We start from the raw sequence: 13,156 nt of genomic DNA, 5'->3' as shown, positions 1-13,156 counted from the left end.
GGTCACCATTTTTACTTGCATGCTCATTTCCTCCCCACTGGAATGAGGCCAGGCAATAACCCAGATTTTCCCCTCTCGGACCTAATCAGCTTGAATTTTAAACTGTCAGTCTTAGAATTTTCTATTTTCTCCAATCTCCCTCTGTAATTTAGGTCTTGATCTTGATTTTAATTACAGACCAGTGCATCAGCTGTCATAGGGATAGACTGAATTCCACACATTTTGAAAAGGCACATGAGATAAAAATTCCTACTTTATGGCAAGACAAGAAAAATTTAAAGATAAAAAATTCTTCTCCGCTCTCGGCCTCCTCTCCCGGCTGACCATGAGGTGTATATCTGCATTCTGCATTGACCAAACCTCCCCCACTGGCAGGAACACCTGCTCAACCATAAAGAGCGACATTCTCCCAGCATCAAGACAACTCCTTAAAGACAACCTTCCTTCTTGAGCTTGTGAGGGGTCACATGACCCACCAGGATGACCCTTAGGCCTGGACGACATAAACTGCCAATACGTCATTTGCGGGGAGGAGGGTATAGCTCAATTGGTAGCCTGCATGTTTAGCATGCATGAGGTCCTCGGTTCAATCCCCAGTACCCCCTCTAAAAATAAATAAACCTAATTACCTCCCCCTCCACCAAAATAAAATAATTAAATAATATAATAAATAAAATGCTTTAAAAAATGTCATTTGATGTACAGCCCTTTGTCTCAAAAAACTTATATAACTGTGCCTTGATTTCCAACAGGGGGAAATAGTTCTCAGAGCTTTCTGAGAAGCTTTTCCTGGGTTATAATCCTGAAATTTGGCTTGAATAAAACTTTCCGTTTCTTTCTTAGATCAACTGATTAATTTTGTGTCAACAGCACAAAACAGTGGATAATCATGACTGCCTACAAGATCTAGAAAGAATGTTATCTTTTTTCTTATGCTCTTTTTTTTTTGTTTACTGGGGGGTTAATTAAGTTGTTTATTTATTTATTTACTTATTTATTTTAAAATTTTTGATGGAGATACTGGGGATTGAACTCAGGACTTTGCACGCACACTACTGCTGAGCTGTCTCCCCAGCGAAGGAATGTTTGTCATCTTGAAGGAGTTGTCTTTTTTTTTTCCCACAGTACTTGTTCATTGCTCATTGATCAAGAGAAACTACTCCTTCACCCAGATATTCATAGTTCACAGTTTCATAGTCCAAGAACGCAGGTAACCAGTGACAACTTCCACAGAACTCAACCCAGAGAAATTCTTTATGTTCCAAGATCACTCAGCACTCTGAAAGATACCAGCCTTCCTCATCGCCTCAAAATCTTTCATGGAATCATAATCTCTGTAGAAATCTGCATATGCCTTCCTTCTTGGTTCAGCCACAGAAAACCTACAGAAAACTGCACCTCCCAGGGATACAATGTGCCAACAATATGAAATCGCAGACACCTGGCCGGAAGGCCTCGCATCTGAGGTTTCCTCAAAGCACAGGAAGTCATGGTGTTCTCCTTGACAGCTCAACAGTGTCCTTCCAGACTGATGGAGAAATGGCCCTGAAGGGCTTGTCTTGATGCTAGAATGCTGCTGTTTATGGTGGAGAAGGTGGTCCTGCCGATGGGCGAGGTTTGGTCCACGCACAATGCAGACACACAAGACACCGCAGGGGGAGAGGCGGCCAAAGACAGAGAAGAATTTTTTGTTTAAATTTTTCTTGTCTTGCCATAAAATAGTTATCTTATTGTACAGTACTTAGAAATTTGGATTCTGTAAACTGTCAATAACGCAGCATTCAATGTACAGCCCTCTGTCTCAAAAAAACTTATGTAACTGTGCTTTGACTTCTAATGGACAGAACAATTCTTAAGAGCTTTTCTTATTTGTTTGTTTTTTTGTCTTTTGGGGGGAGGTAGTTAGGTTTATCTATCTTTTTTTTAATTTACATAATAGAGGTACTGCGGATTGAACCCATGACCTCATGCTTGCCAAGCACGCACTCTACCAACTGAGCCATACCACCCCTTCTGAGAGCATTCTGAGACGCTGTTCCCTGTTTATAATCCTCAGTCTGGCTCAAATAACATTTTCCATTTCCTTCTCAGACCAGCTGATTAATTTTTCATCAACAGGTGTACTGGGACTTACCAAGGGACATGAGGCAAAGGCAAAGCTGTTATTTCCAGCTTTGAGGCGATTAGCAGTCTGAATGCCAAGGAGGTTCTGTTATGGCTGTTATGGGATGAAATGTGTCCCCCAAAAATTTTATATCGAAGTCTTAACCCCAGTACCTCAGAGCGTGACTGGATTTGGAGACAGTCTTTATATCAAGGTAATTAAGTTAAAACGAGGTCATCAGAGTGAGCCCTAAAATGCAGCATGACTGGTGTCTCTACAGGAAGAGGAGATTTGGACACACACACACACACATAGAAGGAAAACCATGTGGAGATGGAGGAGGATTAATAAAATGGCCACACATAGGAGAATCAAAAGCTATAATCATGCTTGGTCTCTGAGAAGCACACAGAACTGTAACCTTACAAAGTAGGCTAAACACCAAGAAGACCACGCCTTGAGTGCTTCTGAGATAAAGTGACAACAGCTGGCCTCTACAGAATTGGTCGCCTGGAGGCATCATGATTCCATTCTAAGTCTTCTGATGAGAAAATGATTCTGTTGATTGTTATCGATGCTTTATTGTCTGAGCTATGGCCATATAACCACCCCACCCCATCCCCAAGGTGGGCTCAGTTTTGAAGGCACTAAGGCTAGTGTAATAAAAGTAAAAAAAGTAATAAAGCGGCCTCTTTTCTTCTTAAGCTCCAAGACCCAGCCTCTGAGTTATCTGGCTCATCAGGGACGGGGTGGGGGCCAATCTTTCCAGAGACACAGGGAGAAGGTGGCCGTCCACAAGTCAAGGACAGAGCCTCAGAAGACACCAACCCTGCTGACAACTTGACCTTGGGCTTTGTATGGGAGCAGAATTTGCCACCTCAAAATATGTCTCTTTGTGGCGCATTGATTATTTTAAGCTGGTTATTTTTTTAAGAAACAGCAAACATGGGAGAAAACTAAAAGCCAAGTAGGAGGTGCCCTTTTGTAAGAAAGGTTTACCTTGATACGGAAAATCTCCATTTGTAAGGGGGTCTCCCTCCAAGTACCAGGAAGAGGAAAGCACCTAAAATCTCTAGAAACTCTCATGAATGGAAAAGGGAAAGGCTGCAATCTGCGTAAGAACCCCCCCCCCCCCGTTTCCTGTGCTCTTCCTGGTAACTTCCCTGCCCTCAGCATCCCTTCTCTTTAGCTGAGGATGATACATAAGGGGAGGGCTTCTGCTATTCTGGTGAGTTATACAGTTTTCCTGGGTCTCTCCCATGTACACATGTGATTAAACTTGTTTGATTTTCTCCTGTTCATCTGTCTCATGTCGATGTCATTCTTAGACCAGCCAGAAGAACCCCAAAGGGTAGCAGAAAATGTCTTTCTCCAGGCAACTTGAAGCCTCAGAATTGTGAGAAAATTAACTTCTGTATTTGAGCCACCTGGTCTCTTGTACCTTGTTATGGTGACAGTAGCAAATTCATACAAAGCCCACGTTCAGAGTTTCAGGAAGACCAAAACCAGCCAAGCAAAGGACACAGTAGAGAAGGGAATGGGAGAGGAGGAAAGAAGCTCCCCCAGCTCCCCAAGTCCCACGGGCTAACTCCGCTGAGCGTGACTTTCAGAATTAACCAAATGTACTTTTCATTCCGAAGTCTTACCACATTTTCTGGCAACTTGTGTCCAGGGAGATATTTTACATTTTCATGGTCATTGTTTATGATGTCTGTCAGTTTTCTCCCATTAACCGTTTCTTCAAAGACCCACATCTTGACCGTGGAGGCAAACTTCTGAAGTTTCTTGACATTGTCACCAATTATTTTTGCAACTGCTGAACCCCTATAAGAGAAACAGTGGGGGGAAAAATGAGACTCACCTAGGGAGAAGAGGCAAAGCCTGAGATCATCATTCAGAAGGCTTGTGTTCTGATTCAAGCACTGAGCTTATAACTCAAGACTGTGATTGTCACATCAGCCACAAGCCATTTGAAACTTAGTTTTCTCCTGGAAATACCACCCCATGGTCAGAAATTTGGTACAAGGTCAAAAAGCACCACGCCTTGAAACTAGTTAAGCATCAGTCTATCTTGGAAGGGAATATTCAGGCAGAAGAAAAACCCACCTGAAAGACAGCATAAAAATAATACTTCAAGAGGCAACTAGGGTATATTTCAAATCCATCAAGGAGGTTAAAATGTAGCTACCATAATGTAACATAGTCCTTGTCAAAAATACTGCAAACCATTCCAGTAAACAAAGAATGCTGAAGCCATCAAGTCATCAGCCGCTGCTGCCACCCTCCAGTGAAGACAAGCCTGCAGCCCAGCCATTGCAGCCACTCACAGTGGTGCACCCTGAGGGGACTCAGAATAAAAAGGACAGGATACTGGCCCTAGATAGTTAGGTGCTTTTCAAAGGAATGGTTTCAATGAGCCCAAATATTTGCTCCCTCCCATACAGGGAAAAGCCATAAATTCTTTAACTTGAGATGCCTGGCTTTCTTTAGGTAACAAGCAATCTTTTATTGTTCCAACTACCTGGTCTTTGTTGTCCTAGCTCCTCCCTACCTTTTTTGAGCAGTCCCTCAGAGCGATCTGAGAGGCTGTCATCCCAGGCTCGAGGCCTCAGAAATGTCCACCAAATAAAACATAACTCTCTACTTTGAGGCTGTGTGTTTATTTCCATCAACACCACGTTCTGGTTAACTGCCGCAGGCCCCAGGTGCACGCAGAAAGGACAGACAAGACCTGAGTGGATTTCAGAAAAGGAACAGAGCAAAGGCACAGAGCCCAGCTGCATGAGCATTTGGTCCCCCCAGCAGACACCCAGCAGCTCCCTCTTTTTTTTCGCATCTCTATTCACCAAACATATTCTGGTAATGATCAGTCTCCCCCAGGCTTCCCCACTGTGGGGGAGAGAAGACAGTAGCTAACACTAGTTAAGGCCAGTCCTGGGACAAGAGGTACGGATGTGAGGCTGGACCCCATGGCAGAGGTGTTCGTGGTCAGCCAGGTCTCACGGATGTGCTGAGTGCACAGTGGGCCACCAGCCCGCTGACTGGGCCAGGGGTGGTACCCGATCCCAGCTGAGCCAATTAACTTCTTTCGTAGGACTTAGGAGAAATACTTTCTTAGACAATCTTCCTGGTATGAGGAGAAACGAAAGAATGGCAAAGAGCACCTGAAGAATTCATGCGACAGGGCATTCATTATTTTCTCTAAGGATTATTCGGAACACAATTTGTGAGAGGGAGTAAGAGCTGATAACAGAAAAGGGGCGGAGACCAAGTTGATGCAGAGGAACATTCTGGGGACAGTTATCCTTACTCTCCAATAAAGCTGGTATATTGTAACCAACTCTAACTCATTCCTGCACGTAGATCTGAGTGCTTTAACAACTGGGAAAATCCAAATAATTACAATCTATATTAGAATTATGCCCCCTTTCCTGAGATAGAATAGATAAACTAAGCAGGTGCCTTCAACTCTGGCTGCACATCAGAATAACCCAGGAGATGGAGCCCCAAGTCACATCCAAGACTAGTGCGATGGGTAGCTCTGCAGTGGGATCAGGCAGCAGCAGTTATTAAAGCTCCCCTGGGACTGATGTGCGGCCAGAGTTCCAAACAGCTGCTCTGTCCAATGATCTTTGGTGCTCTCCTCCTTCACCAAGGAATAGCTGTAAACATCAGAGCTTTTACCTGTGAAGTTCTTATTCTATGCCAGCGGGACAGTTTATTAGCTAAATATCCATTAATCCAATTCTCCCTCGAACATCTTGTAGAAAAGAGGTCAAGAATCTCCCCACCACTACTCGCACCTTTACTCTAATCTTGGAAATTGCTGCTCACTGCTCACAGGGCGGTAACCGCTCAGGCCCACAAGCTTCCCTGCCATTAAGTAACTCATACAAAGTAAAACAGAGCAAGTGTGATTCTGGGAAATTGAGCCAACCGAGGGTCCATCTACAAGTCACCAGGAATCCAAGTCTAGCAAATCAAGTGGGAAAATAAACTAGAACATAAGCCTGCTCCCCATGGTCCACGGGCTTACTGGAAAACACTTGCTTCTGCCTTTACAGCTTCTTGGGGAAGCCAAGCACTAGTAACCAGAGGCAAACCTGCAGTAGCTACTAAAAAGAGTTAGCTAAGAAATTTTAAGTAAAAATTGGAACTGTTAAGAACAACGAAAGAACAAAAATAAGTACGGGAAACGCCACGTACATTATTTACTCATGTGAGGTCACCAGGACCTCATTCTGCCTCCTTCCTGGTTTCATCAATGACTTCATTCAGTCACTCATTCACGCCTTTATCTCAGGTATCAACAGGGCACATAGCACCTACTGCCTAGAATGCCTTGGGCTGGAAGCCAGGGACAAGAGAAAAGGCAAGGCATTCTTTGTTCTCAAAAGCTTCCCGCCCACTTGAGAGAGATGTACAAGGTAAAAGGAATTCACAATTCTGTGTGTGATAAGAGGTGGAGGGAAATGGAAGGACACGTCATTAGAAGGGTAAATGTCAACGGATTTTCAACACAAGGGACTCAGGTGCCATCCAGTTCATCCAGAAGTCCAGCCTGCCCACTGTTCAGGTGAGGGGACCATGGTGGGGTCTGAGAGAAGACATGACAGTGGTGCTGAGGAAGATCATACCTCTGCTGAGAAGCAAAAAGGGCTTCATAAATCAGGGATGGGAAGAGCCCAAAACTCAGCTGACCACAGGCACATGGGTGAGCTGGGCCAAGCCAGGAACTAACCAGCTGATCCATTAGTAATGACCCAGGCTTGCTATGTTCAGCCCTGAGTTAAGGGAGGTTTTGCAGCAGGCTAAGGGGTACACCAGACACAGCAACTCTGAGGCAACTAGAGGTGACTCCAGGTAATTGTGGGCCAAGGTGTTGGACCTACCACTCAGGGATAGGGGCAGGAGAAGAGATGGGGGCAAGCAAGGGGCATGAAATAATTCAAGGAGAAATCTAGATGAGCAAAAAGATTCTAATGCCTTAAGGCCTAGTCTTGTTCTTTCTAAATAACTTATACAATCATTTTTTCTTTGGTAGGGGAGAGATCAGAAGTGAAAACACTTTAATTTGTTTTGTTTTAATCTCTTTTGGTACAACTTCTATGTTTTCTTTGCTGTCCACTGTCTTCTGGGTTGTTTCTAAAACCCCAAAAGGATAATTCACCGCAACACGATAAAGGCCATATATTCTATATGCCAAGCCTACAGCTAACATGGTACTGAGTATTCTTGTCACCAAAAACAGGGGAGGGGGAGAGGGCAGGAGGAAACTCCTGGAGGTGATGGGTGTTTATTATCATTGTGGTGATGGTTTCATGGGTGCATGCATACTCCAAACCCATCAAAGATCAAGTATGTCAGAGTTTTCTGTATATCAGTTATACCTCAATAAAGCTGTTTGGGTTTTGCTTTTAAAGTATAATCCATACCCAAAAGTCCTTTGCGGCTCTGAAACGGTATGAAACATGTTTGTCATCTATGTGTAACTACCTCTGACCAACGTGAAGGAACACGATCAAAGAGCAAAGGGACATTGTTTTAAAAAAAAAAAAAGAGCAAAGGGAGAGTTTTGGAGGAACTTGTGTGTTTTTAAGGAAACCAGAGTCCACTTACAAACAGCAACCATGGTGGGGAGAGTACAGCTCAGTGGTAGAGTCCGTGTGTAGCCTGCACCAGGTCCCAGGGTTCAATCCCCAGTGTCTCCATTAAAAAAAATAAATGAATAAATAAATCTAATCCCACCCCACTCACCCCAGTAAAAACAAAAAATACATCCAGGCACAAATCGCCACATGGCTGGGTCAAGGGCACAGCGGCCACTTCTACACCTGCGAGCTCATCCCTCTGCTGGATGACAGGTCTATGAGGAGCCGGGTGTTTCCCACGTTGGGGAAACCTGCTGCCCTGCCGCCCTTTTCCACTCTCCCGGCCTCCCTGAGAGTGCAGAATGTCTCCTCTGGATGCTACTGTGTTCTCCCATCTCCAGCATGTGCGAATTTCCCTTCTTCACAAAGTATGAGCAGGCCTGACTCAGGGCCTTGGCAGGTACGGGCATCATTGGGCATCTGACGAGGATTTTACGACATTGTGTTGTTTCCATTCTGCGGGTGGCTGTTGTTATTTACTACTCATGGTATCTGCAGTGGGGATATAACGTTTTCTTTTTTTGGCGGGGGGAAGGGGGTGTTATTTATCTATCTATCTATCTATCTATCTATCTATCTATCTATCTATCTATCTATCTATTTAGCGGAGGTACTGGGGATTGAACTGAGGACCTCATGCATGCTATGCATACACTCTACCACTGAGCTATCCCCTTTCCCCCTAAAAAGTTGACTTTAAAAGAAAATTTAGGGGAGAAGGTATTAGCTCAGTGGTAGAGCAGGTGCTCAGCATGCACAAGGTCCTGGGTTCAATCCCTAGAACTTCTATTAAATAAATAAATACATACATACATACATACATACATACATACATACATACATACATACATACAACTTAATTACCCTCCCCTCCCAAAAACACAAAAGTCAACTTTTAAAGAAAGTATAATAGGCAAATGAGCAGAGCAAACCCCACAAGGGCAGTGCCTGCCAAATGGAGGTTTAATCCTACCTAAACCTCCACCTGGCAGATTGACACAGGAGGCCCAGTCACTCTGACCTTGTGTCCCTCAACCAGGCAGTGGCAGAACTGGGAGGGGGACTCGGGACTGCTGACAGCCAGTCCTGGGTCTTTACAGAGGGACCAAGTCACATTTCCCATCATATTTCCCATGAAATCGTGAATTGTCTTAGCCCTTGGGCCTCAAAACACAGGCTAGGCCACAACCTCAGTAATGCTATACATATGAAATTTAAAAGGGACTTGGGTGGGAAATCATGTTCCAGTGCCAGCTGTGTACATACTGGGTACCTGATGTTATCCCCACTTTACAGATGAGTAAGTCCAGGCTCAGAGAGAATGAATGTTATACAAAGTCCTGCTGTCCATCTAGAGCCAACAGTTCAAAACCAGATCTGGTTCCAAAGCCCACACTTTCTGCTAATTTATATTTGCTGCAGGGTAGAGTAGAATCATTTGTGGAGAATACACATTGAGAACCTATGCCGTGCAGACGCTGTGCCAGGCACAGAGGATACAGGGAATAAAGCAGACAATTCCCTATTAAATATCTTGTAATAACCTATAATGGAAAAGAATCTGAAAGAGTATGTATGTATGTGTATATGTATACGTGCATAATTGAATCACTGCTGTACATCCAAAACTAATACACCATGGTAAATCAACTATGCTTCAATTAAAAAAAAATAAAAAAGACAAATCCCTGCTCTCCTGGAGGCTGGGAAACAGAGACTGATGTTGCTCCAGGAAGCACATGCAGAAATGTAACTGTACCAAGGTGACCAAAGACGCTACACAGGTGATACAGTGACACTTGGTGGACATCAGGGAGAGGTGGGGCCAAGTGCAGCAGCGAGGGTAGAACTCTGGACTCTGAAGGCTGAGCTGGCTTACCTGGAGGAACGGGGTGGGGGCGCCTTCCAAGCAGAGGGAAGGGCCCGCGGAGCAAAAGTGCAGGAACAGGAGGGGCACGCAGAGTGTCCCCTGCTTTTACCCGGAGCCCACACCTGCAGGAGAGGGAGAGGAGGGGGAAGGGGGAGGACACCATGAAGAAGTGCAGGCTGAGGGGCTGGGGGCAGAGAGGGGACAGAGAAAGGAGGGGAGGGAAGGGGAAGAGGCAAGGATGGGGCAGGAGACAGAAAGGGGCCGGAGTCTGCTGACTACCAGGCGTCAGGCACTGTTTGTTTGCTTTTTGTTTTTTGATTGACATGTAGTTGACATATAACATTGTCTGAGTTGAAGGGGTACAATGTGCTGATCTGATACACTGATATGTTCCATTCTGATTACCACCACAGTACTATTTTAAATGCCTTACCCACATTATCCGCTTTAAGACTCAGCACCCCTCTGAGGTAGGTACTACTGTGATCCCCATTTCTCACATGAAGAAAGTGACCCCAGGGATCACACAGGTGATCAGCAGAAGAGGAGAGACTCAGCCCAGGCCATGTCTTCACCACTGCTCTCCTTCCCTGAACCCAGCTGGATGGACGCCCACCTGCTGGAGGGCCTAACCTCTACTTTGGCAACACCCCCATTCCCCCAATCCCTTGGCATTCACTCTCTGTCCACAGCCTTCTCACCTCTTTCTTTCTAAAGAGGTTTAATAGTTTTATCAGCCAAGGAACAGGCTGCTTATCAAGTCAGGCTAGAACCTGTCAACTCCCAAAACTGCATGTGGTGCAGAAGCCTTCTGGCCCAGAAAAGACCCTACAGACCATCCCTCTTTTACCAAGGAGAAAACTCTAGGGAGAATAATGAAGGGTTATTAAATATGCAAGCCAGATCCTCCCCCATTTCATGCCCAGAGCTGATCCTGCCTGTTCACCCAATGGAAAAGGTAGTCAGTTTCAGCTTAAATAACATCTACTTTTTTTTTTACACATGAAAGCAATATATGAAAGATGAAAAAACAATTGTAAACAATCTCACCATCCAAGGAGAACCACTGTTAACATTTTGTGTAATTCTTCGCAGTTAAAGGGCTTTTAAAGTACAATCCAATGCCAGAGTATTAGATTAAAATGTAAAAAGTGAAGTTATTTTAAAAAAAAAAAGGATTCAACTTGGTGAATGTTTATTTGATTTCTGGATAAGGAAGTTTTCTAAGTTTAAAATTCAAGATGGAAACCACAGAGGAAAAAGATCAATGTGAACAACTTCACACAGAGAAAAAGGAGGGGGAGAAAGCAGATGAAAAAAGCCATTGTGTCTATCAACATTCAAACTGCAGAGGAAAAACCTAAGATAGAATGTTACATTTAACAGAAAACAGGATGCAGAACTGTACATGCCATAAGATCACATGCAATCAACAAAACACATACCACCTCACATCTGTTAGGATGGCTACTAAATTAAAACAAAACAAAACAAAAAACAAGTGTTAGTGAGAACGCACAGAGACTGGAACCCTTGTGCTCTGCTGGTGGGAATGTAAAACGGTCTAACTGCTATGGAAAATAAAACAGGGGTTCCTCAAAAAACTAAAAATAGAATTACCCTGTGATCCAGTAATTCCACTTCTGAGTATATACCCAAATTGAAAGCAGGATCTTGAAGAAGATATTTGTATATCCATGTTCATGGCAGAATTATTCATAATAGCCAAAAGGTGGAAGCAACCCAAGTGTCCACTGATGGACTGAACTGATAAACAAAATGTGGTGTATACAGACGATGGAGTATCATTTAGCCTTAAAAAGGAAGGAAACTTTGGTACGTGCTACAACCTAGCTGAACCTTGAGGACATTATACTAAGTGAAACAAGCCAGGTACAAAAAAGACAAATACTCTGATTCCACTTATATGAGGTACTTACAGGAGCTCTCTCTTGATGTTGGAATTCAGCCGCCAGACGGAGAAGCCCAACCTCACCTGCTGCAGAACCAGAGGCTCTAGCCAGGCACCCCATCAGCCTGGCTGAAGCCCGCCCACTGTCGCACATGGGAAAGGGGGCAGCCAGGAGCAAAGACCCAGCCATCTCACCACCCGACCGCTGCCTTATGAGTGAGCCCAGGCTAGACCAGCAGCTTAGCCCAAACTGCTGACCCCCAGAATCATGAGCTAATAAATGACAGCTCCTTGAAGCCACAAAGTTTCAGGGGAGATGGTTGGGTAGCAACAAATAACTGATTCGGTTCCCAGCGCCCAACTGTGGAAGGAACTGAGCCCCAAACTTGAACGATGGCAAAGTGCCACTGGGATAACCTTAAAGGAGCTGAAGGACTTCTGGCTTAGTTCCTGATATCACCAAGCCTGGAAGTGAGGGGTAAGGGGAAGAAAGACCTGCATGGCGAGGACCCCATGGCCTGACAACAGAGATTTAGTGCACTTGTATCCAGTGGGGCTTAGAAAAGAGTGGGCTCACCTTGGCACTGCTCTGAGACTAATGGGTGGGCGTTGGAGATGGCATATTTTTCTCTCAAATATAAGGTCTTTCTAGTAATTAACATACTAGATTACTTTTAAAATCAGTAAATTATGCCTTAAAAACAGTAAACTATAACCATGCCATGTCTACAAGAGACAGGCTGTCTGCTTTGGAGGGAAACTCGACAGGATGATTTTTAAGACCTCATTTCAATTTGATTTTTCTTAAGTGGACTATTGTTATACTAGACTTTCGTTGGGAGGGTAAAAGACTCAATATCTTTGACAATGGGATTTGTTCTCTGGTAAAAGTATGCTTCTCACTAAAAAATGGTAAGAATTTCTAGAAACACGAAAAATGGAGTTAAAGGATCTGGGTTTCAACTCCACTTTATTAACCCCAACCTTGAAAAGGTCCATTCTGTGACTTAATGATGGTACTGATGAAGGATGATCAAACCAGTAAAAAGAACATATCTTTATTAGCTGACATGGAGTGTGTCACTCTGCACTGTCCCCGATCAGCTCACTCAATTCTAACCATGATCCTATGACAGCAGGTAAAGATATCACAAGCAATGATTCTTGGGGAGAAGCAGTTTGCTCAAGGACCCAGCGCTGGACAGGGATAGAATCCTGAGCGCCCCCCTTTCCGAAGGAGGTCTGGGGTGTTTCTCGACTTAGGTTCCCTAGTACAGCAGCGTGGCTGCAAATACAACCCTGAGGTTTTAGTCCTAGAACTGCCTGGTGCACTGTGTCTGGGTGATCTTCCCACGGTTCTGATGAAGAAACTCTGTTTCATTTTTGGAGGAACCTAAGAAGCTTTTGTTTTTCCCTTTCTGTTGTTTTTTATAAGTCACAGGGGCCATGAAAAGCCATGCGGATTAGGACGCACCTCCCTGCATCCTCAGTTGAGGGCAGCAGAGCAGGGCTCAGCTGGAGGTATGAAGGTCCCTCTCAGCCTCCTCTCTCTTTCTAGAGGAAATGAGGTGCGAGAGGGTGGGACAGGATCCTCACACCACTGTTTACTTTCCCTTGCA

The 13,156-nt window shown here is 44.4% G+C and overlaps 1 protein-coding gene and 1 pseudogene across 3 annotated transcripts in view; both read right to left on the bottom strand.

Moving 5' to 3' along the window:
* The window catches only part of GPD1L (glycerol-3-phosphate dehydrogenase 1 like), a 45,125-nt gene that overhangs the window by 29,093 nt on the left and 2,876 nt on the right, over positions 1–13,156 (bottom strand). For 2 of the 3 annotated variants that reach the window (XM_072940927.1, XM_072940928.1), the window contains exon 2: positions 3,751–3,928. In XM_072940927.1, the coding sequence (XP_072797028.1) occupies positions 3,751–3,928 (178 nt within the window). Of the gene's footprint in view, positions 1–3,750; positions 3,929–11,565; positions 11,766–13,156 lie in introns of those variants that run through there. The other variant, XM_072940929.1, reaches the window with a different exon arrangement.
* LOC140686702 (cytochrome c oxidase subunit 6C-like) lies at positions 1,268–1,491 on the bottom strand (annotated as a pseudogene).

This window comes from Vicugna pacos, chromosome 17, assembly GCF_048564905.1.
Source record: "Vicugna pacos chromosome 17, VicPac4, whole genome shotgun sequence".
In the NCBI taxonomy this organism is placed as follows: domain Eukaryota; kingdom Metazoa; phylum Chordata; class Mammalia; order Artiodactyla; family Camelidae; genus Vicugna; species Vicugna pacos.
This window is presented reverse-complemented; position numbering and strand designations above follow the sequence as displayed.